Consider the following 24,234-nt stretch of genomic DNA (forward strand, 5'->3'; position numbering starts at 1 on the left):
CAGTCTGGACAGAACCTCAAGGAAGACTTAGGTGTGAAGGCCATATGTATTCCCACATTTTGATCCACTTTTCTGAAATCAACACATGCTTGCAGAAGAGTTGGGTCCTGATCGGGTACTTAGATAAGCATCCTGACAGTTTGAAAGCTGGGGGAGACAGTGAAAGAGAACAATGTCTTGGATCTCTCTGAGTGTTGATACATGGCAATACATTTTCATTTTCTTTTTGCACATCAGTCTTCAGTGGCTTTGTAACTGGTGCTAATAAAAATAAAAAAGTCACCTTTATTATTCTCTGAAAACACAATCTTGGCAATTAACTGGCAAACAAGGCATGGTTTTTGTATCACAGTAGCAATGCTTAAAACTAGAGTAGTGGAGCGTGCTTGCAATATAAATTGCTGCCGTCAGGGAAAATCTATGCTAAATCACATGGGTTGATTTGGGGGATTTCTGGTACATTTATGGAGGAGATGACTGCAATGATCCAAAAGTTCTCAGGTATGCCAATAACAGAACAGTTGAATCCTAAGAAGCCTGCTGGTGACTTTCTATGAATCTTTTTTGTATGAACCTCATCAATATTTGAACTGAGAAAAAATTCTTGAATTGACACACCACCACCCTGGTTTCATAACTTTTTTACTTTGGAACTTTTTATTCCAATTACTAATTTATTTTAGAAAATGCCACATTATCATACAATCTTTATCAGATTTAATTGATTCTCAAATCCTGTAAAATGTTTTGATTGACTTGTAATAAGATTCTATGGTACAAAACCTGTTGTACGGAATATGTGCTGTATAATTGAAATGCTTGACATGAATTTTTAAACAGGGCATGCTGTAAAATATTGTGAAAATGAACTTGTGTCCATGTGGCATTTCATAAGGAATTTAGCACATACCTGTATACTGCAGTTAGATTATACAACTGGAAAATTATCTTTCTTTTTTTATTTTTTTCAGTACTACGAAATGGCGCATGGGAGATTGTCCACTGGGAAAAGGTGTGTGTTTATGTTGGTGACTTTTAGAGCATAATGCAGATTTAATATTTGCTTTATTTCTCCAAATAATTGTCATTGATAAGAATTAACTGGTATGATGGGAAATGTGTGATCTTTTGTATTTTATTTTTTGTTTGTTAATACTTGTCTCTTAAAATGTACTTTTAAGTTAAGTCAGTTTTGATGGCATGAGTCAGGCAAAACTGCCGTTAAAAGGTGGGCTTGAAGTTCAGTGAAAAATAACTTGAATAATATGATTGACTTGGGAGTATTTGCATATGGCAAGGTTTGGCAGTTCCTTAGTATTATTTGGTGTGCCAAGGCAGAAACTTCTTTCAGAAAACTAGTTACTTTGTGTATTTGCTGAACTTCTCTGGTGTAAATCATGAGAACTTTAAAGGCTGTTATGCAGTGGTTAGGAAGGGACTGTTAAAGGTAACTTTCAAGGACTAAATGTTATGCTGTCTATCTAGTCCCTTAGTTTTACTGGTTTCCATACCTGAAAGCTTGAACAAAATTTGACCCACAGTAATTTGGAGGTGAGGTTCAGATGAAACTGGTTTATAACTTTGAAGAAGCGAGGATAAGGTATATAGCATGATGCAACAGAACTGTGATCTTAGGGGAGATTAATTTCTTCTTTAGCTTAACTTCAGTCTTCCCATAAAATATTTTACAATAACTAGCAAAAGTAAAGAGCTGCATAGAGAAGGTCAGGATTAGGCCTATTAAAGAACAGATTTCCAAAGAATTCCAGTGACCTTTGAGTACCTAATACCTACAGGCTTCTCTAAGTGTGTGAGTTTCTAACAGTCTTTCTAGAAAATTCAGCAGGTAAATATCTACTGTGCTTAAAACAAAGGGATAACATATTTTGTTTGAGACCATTAACCAATTCCCAGTTTTCTTTCAGGTAGATGTTGGAGATATAGTTATAATAAAAGGCAAAGAGTATATACCTGCTGACACTGTACTGCTCTCATCAAGGTAGAGATGCCCACTGATGCTTATAGTGTAGAGGCTGGTTTCTCTACCCTGCATTTATTTATTTATTTATTTGTGATTGCTCCAAGGAAATAAGGAATAAACAAAAATGCTGCTGTTCTGAAGTGTAGTCTTTTGTTCATTCAGGCATTTATCATTTCAGGCATTGTTTCTTTAAACTGTGACAATTACAGTTTTAAAATTACACTGGCATTCAATTTACCATGAAGAAAAACTTTGTTATTTTGTTGGATATAATACAAAAAAGACCAATTCTCTGTGTAAAAATTGGACCTCAAATGCCATATTTAACCATTTGGGCTTTTTGATACGAACCTAACAAATTGCATCCTACAAATAAATTAAAATGGATGTATTACAGGGAACAGAAATGTTTTTTAATGGATATAGTCGCCAGTTTGATAGTTGAATCAGGAAAAAAAAATGAACATGAGATGTGAACCATCAAATTAGCACTGTCTTTATGAGCTGAACATTCACTTTATTCTCTAATATATTATGGATAATTTCAGCACTGAAAGCAAGACTTAATTTATAGCATGTAATGCTGTGACTCTTTACATGGACAATCAGAGGTTGTTTATCATCATTTCCTTGGACAGTTTTATTTAAGAAATCCACATCTTATGTGGAAGATGCACATTTTTCAACATCTATTTGATCAGGTCAAAAGGCAACATATCAAGAATTTTTTTAAATTAAGATTGTTTAAATATGACAATTGTGTTTTGATTTATTACTGTATGTTTACAATGCAATTTCTGTATTTTTTTTCTGCCACAAGTGGAAGCATTATTGTAATGTGTATCATTATGGATTGCATATAAACCCTCTATGGTCCCACTGAAGTTCATGAATTCACTTATACATACAATTAATAAGATTAGGTTCTTATACATTTCTGTGACAGACTGTGGTGTAGACTAGTACACTGTTTATTCCATGTTCTATTACATCTCAAAATCAAATGTAGCTGTTCTTAAAATACTTCTATTAAATTCTTATCAAGTGTAAAGTAGTTGCCAAATAAATACTGTAAATCTTCACCACAGTCTGTCTTCAGTGCTACTGTTTGTCATAACTTCAGGTGTTTTTCTATTGAGTATACTCTATAAACCTTTTACTTCTGCACTTCAAGAAGCATTTATAAATTTTATTGGGGCTTCTCCACCAAGATCTTCATAGGCAATACACCATGCAGCAAAACCAGTTGTTCTGTTGGCCTGATAAATAGCTTTTGTCATGCTAACCCGAGTGTTTTGCAAGCAAAACAGATTACATCCTCAGAGCAGCTTCTTTATAAGCTTCCTGTTTGCCTTCATTATTTTGCCCTTTTGGATTTGGAGGACACTTGTGACACAGTGTTCTCCAGTTGTAGTTTACACACAGAAAAATACCAGCTGCCTGCCAAGCCTTCTTTCCGAGCCTTGTGCCCCCTGAAGGAATCCTACATCACGTGCTGACAAATTGAAAAAATAGTCAGCTGCTACTGGACTTGTCAGCACTGTTACCTCTTTGTTTAACCTCATTTCACTGCACTTGTCAGAACACGCTGTCCCAGCTGTGACCATTACTCAACCTTGAATTTTCCTGTCAGGTTTTCTTCTAGGATCCAGTTTGCAAAGGGGGCTCCTTGAATCGTGATTGCTTTTCTGGGCCCAGTTCAGGCATTTCTTCCAGCTAAAACTTCCTTCTTAGTTATGTTACTAGGGTCCTGTTGCAACCTTCCTTCCAGGACAGAACCCTGTGCTACTACATTACCTCTAATTCTGCCTGCATACCGGCATGTACTCTCCACCTCTCATCTCCACGTGGCTATGCATTCTCCAGGAGGACAGCCTCGTCAGTTTTGCTTTCCAGATGTTTTTTGATGCCCAGTTACATTTTAGGTTTCAATATCAATGCGAGCCTACAGGCCTGGTTTAATACAAGCTAATAATATTTGGTTCTTTTTACCAGCAGTAGCAGTTTCTGGAGAATAAGAGGACCTTAATTCTTTTAGGAAACTATAATTTCTTACAGTGGAAGGACACAAACCTCTGAGATTTAATTGCATTTGGTTCTTGCTAGTTCAGTGTAAATCGAACTTTACAAAGCACAAAATCATTTTCATCATGTCTACATAGAAAGTTTCTTGTCACCTGACTTTCCAGAAAAGTTGGTGGAAAATCTTTTGTTGTGGCTTTTATTTTTTTATTTAATGTATGGAGTGGCTAGAAACTTTGTCAGTTGAGAAATATGCATAACAGCTTTTTATTTTTACCGTACAATACCAATGTGTTCTGCATCTTAAAATTGGTGCCTTACAGTAAAACAATCCACTCGAGTAAAAATATTCTACATCTTTTTGTTCTGACCTGATTAAAATAGATTTTGAAAAAACTGTCATCAGACATTTTGATTAACATGTATTGTTTGTATAATAATTTCAAATTCTGTCTTTTTGTCTTTGTCCATTTGTTTGGGTTTTGTTTTTTTCTTTCCCTGTCACTTATTTTTCTGTTCTAATCATTTTCAAACTGGGATGTGTAGGTGGCAGTAGGGGAAGTAGTGAAAGTGACCAATGGGGAACATCTCCCAGCTGATCTCATCAGTCTGTCGTCAAGGTTAGAATAAACTAGTTGCACAGGATATGTGTACGTGGGTCCTCATATACCAAATATGAAGAACACTGCCATCTTGATAATCTTTGCTTTGCTGTTCACTTTTCTTTGACAAAACCCACACATTTATAAAATTACGAAGGGTTCGGTTGATAAAAGTACGGATCATTAAAGTGTAAATATACAATAACACTCCAAGAAATTAAAATTTGTTCCAGTCCTCTTTGTTTTACACTATCCCTATGAAACTTTATCAGACAAGTTGTCGTTGAATAAACACACAGTAAAACACCAGGATAAACACATGTTTAATTCCTTAGAGCAAATTAAGAATATACATGTTTATACCAACCCACTATTTTCAGCAAAGAATATAGTTTAATGTTGGTAGGACTGGTAGAGGACCCTCTGCACAAACTTGGATGTTGCACAATCTCTGCTGCATGCAATGGCAAAAGCAGCGCTGTTCTTGCGTATTGTGACAAAATGCATGTTTCTTAGACACGTCAGCTTTATGCTATTGTCTGCACTGTTATTGCACTTTGTTTCTCCCTAACAAATCAATGGGCCTGCCTTGATCTAACTGTAACTTACTTACTTTGGAGGTCACTGCTGTCTGCTACAGTAATTGCAATTAAGCATGTGTCTCACTTGAAACGTTTTTGCTGCCCTAGTCTGTTTTAAAAGTTCTGCACAAAAATATTATTTGTTTTTTACAATGAACTAATAAAAATGCTAGAATTGTAATAATGTTTTATACAAATTACTCCATCCAAATGATCTAAACAAAAGTTATTTACATTTTTAGAAGAGTTTGCCAAGAAGAAAATGCTAGCCTGAAAGGAATTTTATGATAATTATTTATCACATTTTAATGCTTTTGCTTTACAAAAATGTTAGAATAACCTACAGACCTTTATCCTGCAAGCATTTTAAAATGAAGTTGCTTATCAGTAGCCACTGTTGCATTAAGAAAGAAAATTTTAAAAAAGACTTGATGCTTGAATTTCATGCTAGAAAGAAGGAAAATACTAGAAGTTTTAAACTGGTGTAGAGAGCAAACATTTATTCTTTTAAGTTGTAAGGGATTTTTATGACTCCTGGTTCTTTACAGGTTCAGAACTTTTTTTTATTGTAGATATAAGTAGTAGGTTCTGTCCTCGTGTCCAGAAAATGGGAGCTGAGTGGAGTAATTCAGAAATCCTGACCTGTTAGACCTGTTCTTGTTTACGATCTACTTGCAGAAAAAATAATTGTGTCCTTCTATATCTCTGTTTTCCTAGTTAACACGGCTGTAATGGTTGTAATATGTTTTAAAACCTAAAAGTATTTTACAAAATACTGCTGTGTTTTACAACTTTAATGCTAAACTACTGCTGCCTACAGTAGTAGGCACTGTAAGTGCACTACATTTGTGCCTGTATCTTAATCTCATGTAAAAACATAGAAGACTTTACTGTGTACAGCATTTTTAGTAGTGTTTCATCTAAGAAGGTAGGTTTTGGCAGACTCATCTGAAAATGTAAAGTACTGTTGGTTTTACAGATTTGGCTGTAAATTATTCTAGGTCTGAAGAATTGATAAGAAAAAAGCACTGATTGCATAAATAGCTATTAAAAGATTACAGAAATTTCATGGGGTTTGACGTTATAATTTAAAATTAAGGATTTTTTTTTTTTCTTAATAGTGAACCGCAAGCTATGTGCTACATTGAAACATCTAATTTAGATGGTGAGACAAACTTAAAAATTCGACAGGTAGGAATTCCATTTTTGAGAATATTGCTAATATTCTTTTAGTCTATTACTGCTTATAAAAACATATTTTATGACATTAATGGCTGCTTTAGAAGACTGAAATTCTAATGGTTTGAATAAAAAGCTGCGGGTTATTGACATCATAAAAGTTTTTGTGCAATTAATTAAGCCTGAGGAACAAATGGTTACTCCTAAGCCATGCCTTGCACTTTATTTTACAGTTTTTCTTTGGGACAATAGGTGGAAAGATTTGTAGTTTGGAGACTGGTTTTGTTTTCAGAGGATAGATGAGGGAGAAGCCCTGCAGAAGAAAGCTGGTGGTGCCAGTATTGTCCTTGAGGGGCAGGTAGGGAACGCAGTTTTTGACTGAGTATGCTGTCTCTATGCAGGAACATTCTTGCTGAGTTATGGTTGGTTATGACCCTGTCTTCATCATGATGTTTTAAGATACCTAGGTGACTTTTTCTCTGTCTGTAGCATCCAGCAGCAGGACAGCAAAGTGTAGCAGTCGTATTTTGTTCCCATAGTGCAAAACCAGAAAACCAGTATCTCTGTCAGATTTATAATACACAGATTTATATATTGGAAAGTGATTTTTAATGTCATGACAAACTAATTCTGTTTACAGGGTTTGCCACTAACATCAGATATAAAGGACATAGAGAGCTTGATGAGACTTTCAGGCAGAATTGAATGTGAGAGTCCAAACCGACATCTCTATGACTTTGTTGGAAACATCAGACTGGATGGGCATGGGTATGTAAATCCAAGGAAGATCATCTCAGTAGATTCAATCTAACAGTAGATAGCTATATGTTGTTAAACTACACAAGTTAAAATATGAATATTAAACTTTATTCTGTTAAGACTAGATAGATAAAGATCTTTTCTGATGTATTCTTTATTAGACTTTATTCTTTAAAAAAACTTGAGGAGTAAAACCATACTTCTAATGTCTACAACTTGAGTTTTTATACTGGTTGACCTTCATAAAGCAATAGCTATTAATAGAAGGTAGTGCTAATCAAATTCTAATAGTTCTGGAATATGTACCTAGTAACTCACTTCTTAAGCATCTCATTCCTTGCCTGTGAAGTTCCTATTATAGAAGCTGAATAGAAGTGGTTTCTTGTCTGGTTTTTTTTTTTGTTGTTGTTGTTTTCTTTTTTTTGTCTAAGTCTGGAGTGGAACCGAGTCCATCACTAGATACCTCAAATTCTTCTAATTTGGTAGCTGAAAGGCATTTAAGACCTTAGCTTACTGAAAGTATGTTTTTGTAAAAAGAGACAGTCTCAGTGCAATTAAAACATAAGTGCTTGTAAAACTGCTTCAGAAATTCTTAAAAACACTTAAGTGCTTACCAAATAATGATATTTGGAGTTTTCTGTGGGTTTGAACTGAATGTTATGTATTAGGAGTATAAAATTCATTACTAGATCCAGAATTGTTGAGTCCTTCATTCCCAAAGATTTACAGGATTTCTTTTTTATTTGGTAGGCATTTATTTCTCCATATACAATATTATTCATGTTTATGGTTTTAGACTGATATATGTAGTACTAACTAATTATTAAATACCTTTTTTTTTTTTATATTCCATTTTTTATTTACTGATTTCTTACAGATGCATTCCAGGAGTTTTCAGTCGCAAGAGTGTGGATCTATTATAATTCCACTGTACTTGTTGTTAAGAAGAGAAAAACATTTACCTGTAATTCTTCTCTGAAGGTAATAGTTATAATAGATCCACACATTCATCCTTCCTCCCTGGCTAGAGGGAAAAACATACTTTTCTTTTTAATCTACTTATTTAATTTTAAAATTTGATTTAAAAAAGAAACATTGAATGTGCTGATGGCTGTTATGCCTCAAGAATGTGTAGGAGCTCGCCATCTGCTGGTCAAGCAATTTGTCATTTGAGAAATTCAGTTTTGAAATATTTTGAATATAGTTCCTGTGCAGTAGGATAGTTCCAAAAGTGTGGCTCTAATATAATATTTACCTTCAGTGAAAAAGAATTGCAGGTAAGTAACTCTTTTTTGGATCCTGACCTTATTTCCAACCTGAAAAATCAGGGATGAATTTTTGCCCATATTAGAGGTTGCACAGATTCACCTAACTGGTATTTATTTACCCAGATCTTTAAGACCTTCCCACCAGATCATGTAGATCCAGCAGTTGTGACTTCCACTTTATCCACTACCATCTTAATATTTTTGCAAAAGCAACAGAGGATACTGAAAATGTATCTCCCTCTTCTTTCTTCTTTCCCTTTAGGTAACTCACTGGAGTGCCATAAATGTTGTATCTGTTTGACCTTTTCAGTCTTTTCTTTTTCCCTTCATGGGAGAGCAACTCAAAAAACCAAAGGTGCTCTTTTTTTTTTGATACTCAGTATTCAAGGAGGTAGAACTCCACTGCAGTTATTTGGCCTTTTGGCAAAAGCTGACTTCCTCAGCTTTTGAGCAAGTTAACTCTTATCTCCGAAGTGTGCAGCTCTTTGTTACACTCATGAATATACAGAAGCATGTCACTTGGTTTCAGTCAATGAAGACAATTAGCTCAAGAAAGGAAAAAAGTTCTTTAACCTGGATAAATTTGAAATTATGATTAGACAGTGGCTCAGAGGAAAAGGGCGAGCAAGTTAAAAACAAGGGCAGATATTGGTTATCCAGAACTAAAGTAAATGTTTTCCTGAAGACATTCTTAAGAAAATTTTGGATAAGAATGAAGTATGCTTGTTAAGAAAAACATTTTGGTATGTAAGCTTTCAAATGTGCCTTAGAAATTACTAGCTCTTAATACACCCTTGAGAGCCATGGCAGGAAAGTATGCTGAAAGGGTATTTCCCCATTGAGAATATACCTTACTGAATACAACCCAGTTTTGTTGCTGAGGAGTTTTTAGTTACGTAGCGTAGAAGAATCAGATGAGTTTGAGCAGTTTTGAGAAGGCTGAGGCTGGGAAGTAGAGACTTGAGAGCTCTGTCAAGTCATCGCACCATCACCTCATTAGAGCATGGGGTAAGATCACAATGTTGAGGATCAGTAACCTGACACCAGGCAGATCTGGGCTTTCTATGCCCGTGGTTGTTTTGCTGTGTTTTCATCTCCTTTGTCTGTGCACCAGTTCTGCTGGAGACAACTCCCGCTGGCTGCAATCCCAATTCTCTTCTGATTGTCTTCGCAATAACAGACCCTTGAGAATAAATTCCTGTCCCAGGTTGGAGAATGGTATTCATTTGAGAGCCAGTGTCCTGATGGAAAAAAGAACCAATGGATCCTGCAATAGAAAAAACTTTACTGCATATTCTTTACAGTTTTTAAGAAGGGAAAACAAAGAGGAAGATCAGGAAGTGGCAGGAATAGTCTTAGAACTCACCTGACTCTTCAAGGAGTACAAAAATTAAGAGTGGAAGGTTTTGACTTCCGCCTTCCTAGACTCTCTTGTATTAGTAGAAGGGACAAGAAAGTCTTTTGGCATTCCAGAGAAGGTCCATAGCTGAAAAAGTTCCCACTTTATCTGTGGGGGAGTTGCATATAACCAGAGAAAGTTATTTTTCTTGCATCTTTTGTGACATTCATGTTAGTGTTAATAGTGTTAATTAGAGAATACCTAATTATTCTTGGAATGACATGTAATCCATTCCTTAACTGAAGTGTCTGCATTATTGTGCTGATGGATGGTCCAAAAGTCTTGAATGATTCTGATCAAGGAATGCAAATAAATAAATGTAAGTGCAGAAGCAATCTTTGATGGCAACAGGAGTCTCTCTTAATGATTCTTGTGTAATTCAAACACAAGCAGTTCCTTTCATACTCAGAAGGACATTTAATCTCTTAATTTTGCCATGATATGAACACATCTCAAATTAAAAGAGCAGCACAGTTCAGATTTAGCAAACAAGTAAATCTCAGTATGTTCTATATTTCGGTTTTCTTTTCCAGTTCCTTCTTTTGATGAAGTGCCCGTGCCTGGAAATTATTTTCCATGGCAATATCATTCAGCATTTCAGTTGCTGAAACATAACTTAGTGGTGGGGAGAATGATTCCTTAAACAGTCAGTATGCTCTGTGCTAGTTTCGTAGAAAGTGGACTAAGCTGTAGTGGGGTGGTGTTTGTTAGTTGTTTGGTTTTTATGGAAAAGCACTCAAATATTTTTCCAGATTAAATGTTTTTTCTAGTTTTTGCAAGATCTGATTCCAAAAACCTGTCTGAATTTAAGACAGTTAAATGTTTCCAACGTCTTCTGAGGTTTTGTTGCTCATTTACTCACTACAGTTCTAAAACAACAATACAAGTAGACTTACCTGGTTTTGCAATTTAAAGAAGGTGCAGGAAATGTTGTGAATTTTAAATAGTTAATCACGTTCATAAAAGATATTTATTTCACTGGAAGAGTGGATTAAGTTGAGAGTTCAGAAAACTATTTAATTTGAAAATCACTTTGGACAATCAATTTTGTAAGAGTAGTTGAGTTTCCTCATATGCTTAGGAAAAAGCTTTGTAATCATAAATCACAGGAAAGTTATCCTTTGTTACTTTCAGTATGCTTGCTTAGTACTACCATACCTTTAGTGTCCGTAGTCAAAATTAAGTAGTAAGTAATATTTTTGCAAACTTAAATTTTTGGGCTTGCTTTTAACTGTCAAGTTTTCTCTCTGTCAACACTCCCAAGAAGTTAACTATGAAAATCAGGTTCCTAGCATGTTTAGAATAATAATCTAAATTTTGAGAAATTAGTTTTAACAACTGCTGGCTATGTTTATTCATTGACATTGACTGTTCTAATGCTAAAATATAAAACTCCTTCCTTGTAGTACTGTTCCATTGGGATCTGATCAGATTCTTCTACGAGGAGCTCAGTTGAGAAATACCCAGTGGGTTCATGGGATAGTTGTCTATACCGGACATGACACAAAACTTATGCAGGTTTGTCACTTGGATTTTCGCTAAATTATCTGTTTTGTTACCTTATTACACTGTTACACAGCACAGAAAATCCTTTCAGAAAACATGGCTAGATTCAATACAGTAGTTAAAATATCAGTAATAGAGCATCCTTCTTATGAAGTAAAACCAATAAAAATAAAGCAATTTCTTGTTACTATTAGTCACTTAGCCACAAAGTAGTTTTTCCACTAGTAAGTGTATTCATTGATTCTATTTTGTAACTTGTGTTTTGAAAACTATTTTATTAGCAAGTTGGATCGTTATAGTTTGCTTGTTCATCTTCTTTTATTTTTGACTGCTCCTAAAACTGTCCTCTTGTGGAGCTTTCTTTCAAGTACAAAGGTAAGCATTCTTGTCAGAAGACGAAGTGAAACTTTATTTGCAAAATGAGGAGGGAAGAGAACCATTCTCAGACTATGAAGTTACTTTTCCTAGTGCTGTTTGAAATGTCAAAATTGGGATGCATTTGCTGCGAAAAAAAGAACGGTTTTAGATTGGTCATGCATGGTGCTCTATTTATTGCTTTTCTGATACGTAAAACAGTTATTTGAAAAACTTTGGTTGTTTGTATTGGCAATCATCTTCCCTAGCACTGATAAGGTGTATACACATTCATTTTTAATGTTTACTGTTAGCTGTTGCTGTTACGAGTGTTCTGTGTGATTGGTTTAAACTACTGGTGACACAAATCTAAAGCTCTAATTCATGGATTTATAAGCTGCTTCTTTGTTTTTTTTTTTCCCTTTCAAGTGAAACAGTTATGCCATTTATGGTGATGAAGTGTTTGTGAGAATATTTGGAAAAGGATGCAGTAACCTGTAATTTGTAAAGCAAGGACTGTGTGTACCTCTTCTAATATTTAATAGCCACTGTTACTTTTTGTCTTCTGCAGAATTCAACAAGTCCACCTCTTAAAATGTCTAATGTGGAACGAATTACAAATATTCAGATTTTGATTCTGTTCTGCATCCTTATTGCCATGTCTTTGATCTGCTCTATTGGCTCAGCTATATGGAATCGAAGGCATACTGGAAGAGACTGGTATCTTGATCTAAACTGTAAGATGTAAAATAATATATTAATTTTTAGTGTTCAGTTTGCTTTCATATTTGGAAAGGAGGATGATTGCCATCCTTTATACAGTGTGTTTTTTCTCAGTCTTTATTGGTTGTTGACTAAAGTCATTAGGCTAGATATATCACAGCACGTATAAAATTTACCCTACTGTGACATCTGAGCTCTTGCTAAATTCAGGAACGGGGAGCTTTATTGTTTGTCTCTACATCTTTCAGCCTCTACATCTCTGCAGCTCAGCAAGGTCTGTATCAGCATTCCACTGGCATAAACAGTCAACTTCCTAGACATCAGACTAAAGCCATTTTCAGCTATTACCGATGGATTACATTTAAAGCTGCAGTAACTTTTCTGAACTTTTAAACTCTCTGATCCCAGGAAATGATGCTATGGCTTTATAATTTTTACTATACAGGGATCTAACTAATTATTGGGTGCCAACATCAAATCTTAGCAGACTGCTCCTAAAGAAGGTAAAACAGGCACAAAAGCTCTCAGCTAACATATTATACTGGGCAGCTTACTCACAGTGGATGCAAGGCAATGTGGTATTATGTGGGCCTTCACAGCAGCTTGCGACATATTGACATAATTTGACCCTCAGTGGGGGAACTAGATTTAAAGGAAGTTTTCATAAATATACTTCATGGTCAATTATTCATGTTTTCAGAATTTCTGATGGTGGGCTAGAGCCTTCTTTACTTAGGCAGTAGAACCAGAACTGGGCTTTCTGTTCTTGAGGCAACAGTCTTGAATACAAAGCTGCTGAATGTAGTCATCAGAGTAGGGGTTATGGGGTGGTTTGGTGAGTTTTAAAAGAAAAATCTTCGAATTCTGATTTGAAGGCACTCTCCTAAAGTTTCTGTTGAACAGAACAGTTGGCTGCTTTTATGATGAACTTTTGTTTATTGAAAATCTTGCTTCTCTTCTTTTTGATGCCGAGGAAGAAACTTTTTTTAAAAAAGGAAGAGACCTAACTTTTGTATTTCCATCGTGAGGTGGAAAAAAGTAAAATCATTAATGGAATATTAACAATTTCCAGTAATATAAAAGAATGTGTCATGGTTTAGCCCCAGCCAGCAACTAAGCACCATGCAGCTGCTCGCTCACTCCCCCTACCCCGATGGGATGGGGGAGAGAATTGGAGGAGTAAGAGTGAGAAACACTCCTGGGTTGAGATAAGAACAGTTTAATAATTGAAATAAAGTAAAATAGTAATGATAATAGTAACAGTATAATAATGATAATAATAATAATATACAAAGCAAGTGATGCACAATGCAATTGCTCGCCACCTGCCGACCGATACCCAGACAGTTCTCAAGCAGCGATCGCTGCTCCCCGGCCAGCCCCCCCCAGTTTCTATACTGAGCATGATGTCATATGGTATGGAATAGCCCTGTGGTCAGTTTGGATCAACTGTCTTGGCTGTGCCCCCTCCCAGCTTCTTGTGCACCTGGCAGAGCATGGGAAGCTGCAAAGTCCTTGACTGGCATTAGCAGCACTTAGCAACAACTAAAACATCAGTGTTTTATCAACATTCTTCTCCTACTAAATCCAAAACACAGCACTGTGCCAGCTACTAGGAAGAAAATTAACTCTATCCCAGCTGCAACCAGTACAGGATGGCATTGGATGTGCTTCATCATTTGTTGTTTTTCATCTGATTATTCTTTTCAGTGCTTTTTTTTTTTTTTTTTTTCCCCTTTATGGGAAATGTAAAAGTTTTCAGAATATGGTGGTTAGTTCAGAAGCTTTTGTTTTTATTCCTGAAAAAAGAAACATGAAACAGTGGGCATTGATATTTTGTGTGTTCTTCAAGTGATTATCCTTGTCAGTTTATTTTCTGATATATGCTCCATGATTAAATGAAATTGTGTTGGGTTTTGTAAAGTATGCCCTTTAATGCTGTGTTCAGCTCATAGTTGTTCTTGTACCAGGTACTTTTAATAAGTAAGAAGTAATTTATTCCACTTTCACTTCAGTTATTTAATTTTTATGTGGTAGTGAAACAGGTTCCCAGCAGTGCCCCATCTTTCTGAATACTGTTTGTATTTAGTTAGAACAGTCTGTTGCCTGTGGATAATAAAAAAAGTGGTAATGTTAACAATAAATACCTGAATATTGTTTTATTTACAGGTAGCAATAGGTATCAAACTTCATTTAATCTTGGTAGTCATTATTGAGAATATCAATGTCATGGTGAATGTTAGCTCTCTGGTCTTTTAGACTAGTACTTCCTTTGATGCTGGAATTGGTATTAATGAAAGTATCCAAAACCTGCTCTCTTGGATCTTAGAGTAACAACCAGATCCACGTTCCATAGGCAGCGGAAACCTGTCTTGAGGCTCTTTTTCTTTGAGAGATCTTTGAATACAGACAGGCAGGCTATATCTTTTACCCTTTTGCTGTGCTGGAGAGCAGGCTGCTATTTCCCATTCTCATCATCTCTGAGGTGCTACTACTAGAGTTATTCTAAAACTTTAAAAGGAAAAAGTAGTATAAAACTGCTTGTTATGTATGTTAATATTCACATTTCCAGTTCTTTTAGAACTTTCATTAAAATCTCTAGTTTTCATGTGGTGTGAATTTACCTTTTTCTTAGTATTTTGCTGAGTTGGGGAGGGAATAGGAAGGTGTGAGGGTGGATGGAGAAAAAATTCATTCTACTACACATTTCCCTCTTTAAAAATATAAAACTCTAATAGAATTTGGTTGCTATATATAGATATTCCCAGATTATGATCTTAAAATGTAGCAAAAGAGGGAATGGATGGTAAGTTTACTTTTCAGAAATTGGAAAATACAGCAAAGATCTCTAAATTTGAACTCCACTTTATGACAGAGATCCTTAACTCTTATGAAGGTCATATTTTTAGGCAATTGTTATTGTAATTAATTCTCAAGTTTCTTCTTAGATACAGAACATTTTAAAAATCAGCTATTAATGCAATACTCTGAAATCATTGTAGATACATACTTTTAAGTGTGGTCTTAAATGTTTTTTTATTTGCTTTGTTTTTTGGCAGATGGTGGAGCAAGCAACTTTGGATTGAATTTCTTGACTTTTATCATTCTCTTCAATAACCTTATTCCAATCAGTTTGTTGGTTACACTTGAAGTTGTTAAATTTATCCAGGCATATTTCATAAATTGGGTAAATATTAATTTTACAATATGCATTGACTTCTAAAATCAAGTGTTTTACAAGTAAGTGAAGTGATTGATTGCTTCTCTATGTATGCATTTTTTCAGACTTTTTCTTATTGCAAATACTTAAGTATGCTGTTTATTATTCCTGGAATCTGAGAAGGTAATAATAAATGGCTTTACTTAGTGCTTTTATACCTGCACCAAATTGCTTTTTGGAACATGTTTTTATGTGCTTTGTGCTTTCTCATTATTAATATTCAGGTATCAGTTTCATCCAGAATGATCAGAAAGAAAGTGTTTTGCAGTCCAGTGGAATTTTGTCCAGTTTCATTTCTTCTTTCTAAGCGTAGCCCATGTTTTGGTTTTTTTAGTATTTTGCTGATTTTACCACCACCGCCATAGTTTAATGGGGTTTTTTGTGCAAAGTCAGTGTCTGTTAGTATTACCTCTTACAAAATATATGAAGATCATTTGGGCATCCTTTAATTTTTTTTTCTTAATGAATTAATGGGGGAAAAGAAGAGTTTACTCCGTTTGGGGTAGTGGTGAGGTATTCTCCTTAAAGCCGTCCATGTAAGTGCTTTTAATAGCATGCCTTCATTTTTTCCATTTTTTCCAAATGTAAATTAATCGTACCATTCTGAACTCTTTAATCTGATTCCTTGGTCAAATGTCAGAAATAGATTTGTGCGTGTGAAGTATGATGTTATGTAGATACAGATAAAAGTGTATGTGGAGTAGCAGGTAAAGTGTATTCTTTATTTTAAAAGTTAAATCTTTTTGTGAGCAGTCAGCTGGTTTTGATTTCTTCATTTCTTTTGTGCTATAGAACAAATTGTTGACGAATAAGGGAATGCAATGAAATTCTTCCTTTATGTTCTGTATGCTAAAATAAATATTCAACAAAGGCTCACCCATTTCAAATGTGTAGATTGGCAACTGTTCATACAATAAATCGAAAGACTGTTTTAACTTCTGTTTCCCGCCCATTTCACATCATGAGAGATTAGTTGTCTTTAATTTATCTTAATGTGGGACTCAGGGCATTTACTACCTTAAACATTATCTTTGTGTGTGTGCATATCATATTGGTGTAGAGAAGTTGGTCATCTGCAGTCTGTTGCACTACATTGCCATACTTCACAATGTTTTAATCTTTTACTGTATTTAAAAATAAACTTTCTCTTTTTTTTTTAAGTAAAAAAAAAAAAACACCCACCACTTATAATGTACCCTACATTTATTGTGTACTTTATAATTTATCTTCACGTTTTTATCTCCAGGTATATTTATCTTGCTATTTAGAAATGACTGGTTGTGCATACAATATAAATTGTGAAGCCTGACTTCTCTCTAAGTGTTACAATGTAGTATTTCTGCTTGTTGCTAAATCTATTTTAGATGCATCAGTACAACATTTCAGTAATACAGATCACTGGAAATAACTGGAGTAAAATCTCACAGAATCATACAGATTTTTGTTTTAAAGAGGAAATCTAATTTCTTCTGAGGACTCTTGGAAGTGATCTGATTGTGTCTGTGGCTTCCCATGTGGAAATAATCATAAGTAGATAACCTTGTATTCATGTTCGGTCTGCTCTTCTACACTTACCTTTTGTATTTATGTACTAGATTTTTTTGTAATAAGTTATGGAAGACTAATTTTTAAATATATGTACTTTTTTTTTTTATCTGCAGGACATAGACATGCACTATGAACCTACGGACACTGCTGCTATGGCTCGTACTTCCAATCTCAATGAAGAACTTGGACAGGTAGAAAAAAATTTCTGGTTCTAACTGTGAAATTATTCATGTGGTTTTACAATTTAATAATGTGAGTATTTATTTCAAAAAACTTACATTCTTGCCTTAATCTTTTTTTGCTTATTTCTATTTTCTTCATTTTGTCACGATATTTTTAAAAACACTTGGCAATATGTGGGAGTTAGATTTTTGAAACCAGTATTAAATGAACAAACACTGCTTTATGTATCAATATGTATGTGGTAATCACAAAAGGTTGAAGTGTATCATTAAAGTTACAAAATCAGAGGAATTCTGACCATTAAGGCTGTCTGTGGCACAAACATTTAGTCTCTGTATATACACTATGGTAGTGTGCATCTTTAGTATGTCATTGTTTTTTCACACGTTCGGCCTTGCTCAGAAGAGACAGTTGGTATGCTCTAGGAGTGAATCATGATTCTATACATTCCCTCTTTTTTTTGCCACTGAAGATTGGAAGCAGTGAAGGGAATGAGGACTCATGGCTGACTTAAGCCCTGGAAATTTGGGCTTAATTCTTCATTTTGCTTTAAAGTTCTCTTTTAATACTATAAAATCAGCTAGGCTTTTTACAAGAGATCACTCATTGTATGTTCTTCATTTTATGGAAGTATGACTTTGTAGAAAGTGTGTCTGAGGCACAGGGCATGCTTCCAGAAGCACTACACATTGGACTTGCTGTTTCAGCCAACTGTATTTGCAGTCTCGCTTTACAAGCATGCTAAACATTATGCTTTCTGTTACATTGACTGGTGATGGTAAACTGATTCTGTGGAAAAAATATTATGTGCTTGTTTAATTGAACTGTATTATATGCATAAGTATACATATTCTTGCATCTCCTAACCTAGAAGTTTTCATAACTAATTCTTTAGTTCATTGCATGAGACTGTAAAAGTTGTTTTTAGCTTTCTAAGAACAAGAAATAATAATGTAATTGTAGCCACACAGCAAACGAGTCTTAGGGACTAATATTTAAGAGATCTGCCTTTTGGGAGAACAACAGTTGCAGGTTAACATGGTCTAGCATTGGTCTACATAGAGGAGGACAGGGCCTTTGCCTACTGGGTTTAAGAAGTATGTACAGATAGCAGAAAATTTTTCTCTTCCTGGCCTTAAAGGGGAATACAATCTCCTCTAGTGGGGAAGAGACTTTGTTGAATCTTAGCTTTACTTCTGTCTCATATTACACAATCTATCTTTTTTTTCTCTCTCTGCCATTAGCTTGCTATTCACATTCCCAGACACGTTCCCTCTTTTTGACTTTGACAGTTCTTTTCCTCACTTCTTATGTTTCTCATCAAAGTCTTCTTCACCACCAAGATCTAGCCAGTGTTCTTGGGATCTCCACTTTCACTTTTCTGACAGATTCTTAATGTGAGCAGATTTTTGTAGGGACACCAAAGGAGACTCTGCTAACAAAAAGAGCAAGTGTCTTCTCTGAAGTTCAAGGGCTGCACATAATGAAGAGAAGATTTCCCCCAAGAGATCTTCAGGTTTTAAGAAAGGCAAAACTTTGGTGTTGGAAAAAAAGGTTGAGTTTTCTTAGCTGCAGTTCCTGTTTTCCTATTCTGCCCACACAAAAAAAATACAGTTTGAGGCATTGTGGTGGTTTGACCCTGGATGGATGCCAAGTGCCCACCAAAGCCGCTCTATCGCTCCCCTTCTCAACTGGACAGGGGAGAGAAAATATAACGACAAAGCTCATGGGACAAGATAAGGACAGGGAGATCACTGAGCAATTACCGGCACAGGCAAAACAGACTCGATTTGGGGAAAATCAGTTTAATTTATTGCCAATCAAAACTGAGTAGGAGAGAGGAGTGAGAACATGTGTAGGGTAATGAGAAATAAAACCGAATCTTAATACACCTTCCCCCCACCCCTCCCTTCTTCCTGGGCTCAACTTCACTCCCAATTTTCTCTACCTCCTCCCCCTGAGCAGCGAAGGGGGATGGGGAATGGGGGTTGTAGTCAGTTCATCACATGTTGTCTCTGCCACTCCTTCCTCCTCAGGGGGAGGACTCCTCACACTCTTCCCCTGCTCCAGCATGGGGTCTCTACCACAGGAGACAGTCCTCCACGAATTTCTCCAACGTGGGTCCTTCCCATGGGCTGTAGTTCTTCACGAACTGCTCCAGCATGGGTCCCTTGCATGGGGTGCAGTCCTTCAAGAACAGACTGCTCCGGCGTGGGTCCCCCACAGGGTCACAAGTCCTGCCAGCAAACCTGCTCCAATGTGGGCTCTTCTTTCTCCATGGGACCACAGGTCCTGCCAGGAGCCTGCTCCAGTATGGGCTTCCCATGGGGTCACAGCCTCCTTTCGGCACATCCACCTGCTCTGGTGTGGGGTCCTCCCTGGGCTGCAGGTGGAGAGATCTGCTCCACCGTGGATCTCCATGGGCTGCAGGGACACAGCCTGCCTCACCATGGTCTTCACCATGGGCTGCAGGGGAATCTCTGCTCCAGTGCCTGGAGCACCTCCTCCCCCTCCTTCTTCACTGACCTTGGTGTCTGCAGAGTCGTTCCTGTCACATATTCTCCCTCCTCACTCCAGCTGCAGTTTGTGTCCCATTGTTTGGCTTTTTTTTTTTCCCCCCTTCTTAAATATGTTATCACAGCGGTGCTACCACTGTTGCTGATGGGCTTGGCCTTGGCCAGCAGCGTGCCCATCTTGGAGCCGGCTGTCATTGGCTCTATCGGATATAGGGGAACCTTCTACCAGCTTTTCACAGAAGCCACCCCTGTAACCCTCCTGCTACCAAAACCTTGCCATGCAAACCCAATACAGGCATAAACCTGGCATAGAAAATTTCTTCTAACTGCTGATTTGGCTAGGTCATAATCCATCAGAAACAGAATCTGTAAACAGGAGATGCTGAGTAAATTTTCCTAATACATAGCCTTATTAGCTCCATCTATAATGCAGTTAATTCCTAATTAAGAATACTGTGACTTTTTAATGAGAAATAAATTTTAATGAAATAAAATTGAAGTTTACCTTTGATTAATAGAGCCTTTGTTTCATCACAGACCACTTGATTTCTTCATATATTAGCTTTTTTATTAAGATTAGGTTTGAACTAAATTTAAATGTTTCACAGGTAGATATATTTCAGCTTCGATTTTTAAAATACTTTAACTAGTAGTTTCCGGCAAGCATTTCTGAGCTGTTGGTTTTTTGCTAATGTTTTGGTTTTAAGAAGATATTTCTATGTCAAAAAGGGGGGTTTAGAAATTCATATAGACACTTTTCTTTTACCATATTTTCTGTCAGAAATTGAATATTTTACTAGCAAAGCCATTAGTCTTCACTAGTTTCTTGCATTTCAGCAGTACATAGAGGGAGGAATAGTTAAGTATACCATGATGCACTGAAGCAAGCTTGAGCTTCCTGACATCTCTGTTGATTGCCATGTTTGGAAATGGGTATCAAGACTGCCATGTTTATGTAATGTTTGGTTTGGTTTGGTTTTTGTTTGGTTTGTTTTTTTTTTTAATAAACTATGAAGATTGCAGAACTGGTAAAAATATTTAGTGTGTTGATAGTCATGAATTGTACTAGACATGTAAATAACTGCTGAATGTTAATGTATAATGAATTTTATCATTCATTTAGGTCAAATACATATTTTCTGACAAAACGGGTACCCTGACATGCAATATCATGCAATTTAAGAAGTGTACTGTAGCAGGAATTGCTTATGGGTAGGCATTTTTATATACTTTCTTTATCTGTGTGCCTTTCTTTTCCTCTGCCTGTGCATATGTATCCTTGCATTAATACCTCAGTTAAAATAAACTTACGCCTGGCAATATATACAACTAGGAGTCAGTTTGTTTGTGACTATGAAATGTTGCTTGTAAGAGGTATCGTCACTTCAGTCATGACATCTCTTTTTGCAGAGAGGAACAAAAATAAAGTTTAAATATCAAAGGCTTACTGCTGTAATGCAACTTCAGTATGCATGTTTTTCCTATCACTCAGTCTGTTTAACATTGTTACTAAAAAAAGTCTTCCCTCATATTTGCAAAAACTTGTATCATTGTCCATGGTTCATATTTTGTGTAGGCACATGCTCTTGCACTAAATAATATGCAAGATGAACAAGAATTTGAATTACAGTACTGTAGCATGAACTACAGTACTGCAGCCACCATCCAGGTGGCTTTTATGAATAGCGTTATTGTGGCATAACTACAAGTATCAATGTTACTATTAAGAAATCTCTCCAAACAAAATGCAAACAAAGCGTTTTACTATTTCTTTGTCAGCAGTTGCAGCCAACTCCTTCAACAGAGTTTGTAAAAGCCTCAAACTTCTAGGACTGTTTACTTGAAAAAAATTCATGAGAGCAGTAAACAGAGCAGAAGCACCTACGTTGTAAATGCCGGTGTGGCTTACCAGTATGTGAGATACTGGACCAGGGCCAATCTCAGAGCATTCAGCAGAAGATGATCAGACACCTCTAGAACTGGGCAGAGACCAGGCAGAGGTTATGAAATTAAGCGTTGGGCTTGTGCTAAAGGTGGTGATTTGGCTTTTGTGGGTTTGTCATTTGGATGCCTTTGAAAATCCTAATTTTCAGGAGTCTAATCTAGGCTTTCTGTTTTGAAAAAACTTAGATCCTTAATGCATTAACCATACTGATGATTTTTTTTAATTAGCAGTTCTAATAAAATACAGTTCTAACCCTGATATTTCAAATATGTATATAAATGTGTGTATGTATATTGGGCTCAATTTCAACCACGTGAGCTAATTTTATGACTTCAGAGAAACTGCTCCGAGCTAACTATTTTCAGATTCTTTATATAGTAGTTTTTTAAGGTTAAAAAAATAGATTAATGGTAATGGCACTTAAAATCAGTATTTGATACTCAGTTCATTATATATCTTCATCTGTAGTTGGTATAGCACAAATTCTAAAATTTCTCCTTTATGAAACCTAGGTGTGAATGTATTTTTTAGAAAAAAAAATCTGATTTTTCTTGCTATACTTTCCAGCTCCCATCCACCCTGTTTTGAAAAGAAGTAGACCGGTTTTCTGATTAGCATCACTGTTTAGAAAGCAGAGTTTCTCTTTACAGTGAATAGCCATTACAGCATCTCTCATAGCTACTCGGAGAACAGAGTCACTCTGTCTTTCCGTATTGATGCAAATAAGAAGTTCGGAACACAGAAAAGGGTAAAAGTGACTGTTCCATCTTCCATGCCTCTTCTTTCTAAGGGTGTTATAAATTGCGATATATTTAAACCTGTGTCATTACAGGGCAGAGTCCTTCGTGTGCCGCGGCTAGGTTTGTTCATTGGCATTTGTGAACTCAGACAGACAAGCTGCATTAGCATGGCTTCAGATAATTTAAAAACTACCTTTTGTTTAATGAGAAACTGTGGCAATGTATATATACTGAAATATAAAGCAAGATTTCTAAAGAGGGCAAATGCCTTTATATCTGTTGGTATAAGTTAGTAAGTAGACAAGCTTCCGATTGGGGGGGGGGGGGGGAAAGTTCATTTATAGTTTATGAAGCCTCAAGAGAAACATCATACTTTTACAATATTTATTATTATCTAGGCACCAGTAAAATACTCAGTTGAGATACCTTTACAACTTTTTCTTAGTAATAAAATTTCATTAACAAAATTCTTTTTTATACATGATCACATTTTTTAGCCTTTGTGATTCTTTTTCCTCTCCCTGTTTCTGTTCTTCCCTTACTTCACGTGCAGCCATTGCCCTGAGCCTGAGGATTATAGTGTTCCTTCAGATGATTGGTAAGCTTTAAAAAAAATCACTTAGCATGTGGTGTTTGAAGATTCAAGCTTGAAACCAGTGAGTGAGATTTTTAGAAACAGAGCTAAAGGTGAGGTATTTTACTCAAAAGTTATTTCAGCTTCAAAATGATGCAGACCGACAGAGTCTTACTCAAATTTATGCCATCAGAATTCTACAGCATTAAGTTGTGTATTCTGGAATAGAATTGCTAGTAGGGTCACTGAGGTACAGTACAGTTATTCTACTGACAGTCCTGTACAATTCAGAATTGCTTATTGGAGGGAAAGTTTTTTCATTTATTAAGGTAGTTGGTATAATGGTAACTTTGATCACACTTTTCTACTGTTACTTAGTAAGAATTTAGGAATAATCTCTAATACATTTTAAAAAATCCATATTTGAGAGCAAAAAACACATAATACATTGTTACTAATATTTTACTTCCTATAGATAGTTTTGCAATATTAGTACTACCTAATTCTTAACTGAAACTGAGATGAAAGCATCCAAATACACTTGGGGACAACATTAATCTCTTAACAGGGACCTCAGGAAAGACTCAGGAAAGTCCTGTCTTCCCTTCTGCTGCCATCTGCATGCATGATGCGTTCTACTTCTTCATCATTCTTTCTTAAACTAAGTATTTGCAATAGCATTCAAAATAAGCTCAGATAGATTAGGGGAAAATGTCATTTACAGTCTTTAAGTTATCACTATTGTATTTGTTGAAAATCAAAGGAAGATACGTCACACAATACTATAATATGTTGTCTCCTTATGTTTAAAACATTTGAAGGAAAAAACTTGCTTTGCTAGATTAGAATTAATAATGCTTTCTTTAGATCAAAAAAGAAAAATTCTACCCACATACAAATAAAAAGTAGCACACATGCACACCCCAAAATCTTACCTGACCTGAATATCCTCATTTGATGTAGCAGCAAGATGTTTCTTACAAAGATGTACAAGTGTGCTTAATTGTGCACAAGTGAGTGGTTTCATTAAAATAATGTGATGCTTACATGAAACTAAGCATGCTTCTGTATAAGATATTTATGAAATAAGACTGGTTTTGACTAATACACATCAAAATATTTGTAAGCACATCG

General features: G+C 35.8%; 1 protein-coding gene across 1 annotated transcript in view; it reads left to right on the plus strand.

Moving 5' to 3' along the window:
* The first annotated feature begins 980 nt into the window (after nucleotides 1-980).
* Nucleotides 981-24,234, plus strand: part of ATP8A1 (ATPase phospholipid transporting 8A1) — a 99,738-nt gene continuing 76,484 nt past the window's right edge. Inside the window, exons 1-8 of the mRNA XM_075708716.1 lie at nucleotides 981-1,012; nucleotides 6,308-6,377; nucleotides 7,006-7,133; nucleotides 11,198-11,309; nucleotides 12,223-12,388; nucleotides 15,434-15,561; nucleotides 17,256-17,333; nucleotides 20,965-21,053. Of these exons, the coding sequence (XP_075564831.1) occupies nucleotides 981-1,012; nucleotides 6,308-6,377; nucleotides 7,006-7,133; nucleotides 11,198-11,309; nucleotides 12,223-12,388; nucleotides 15,434-15,561; nucleotides 17,256-17,333; nucleotides 20,965-21,053 (803 nt within the window). The remainder of the gene's footprint in view (nucleotides 1,013-6,307; nucleotides 6,378-7,005; nucleotides 7,134-11,197; nucleotides 11,310-12,222; nucleotides 12,389-15,433; nucleotides 15,562-17,255; nucleotides 17,334-20,964; nucleotides 21,054-24,234) is intronic.

Source organism: Pelecanus crispus, chromosome 4, assembly GCF_030463565.1.
Source record: "Pelecanus crispus isolate bPelCri1 chromosome 4, bPelCri1.pri, whole genome shotgun sequence".
NCBI classification, from domain to species: domain Eukaryota; kingdom Metazoa; phylum Chordata; class Aves; order Pelecaniformes; family Pelecanidae; genus Pelecanus; species Pelecanus crispus.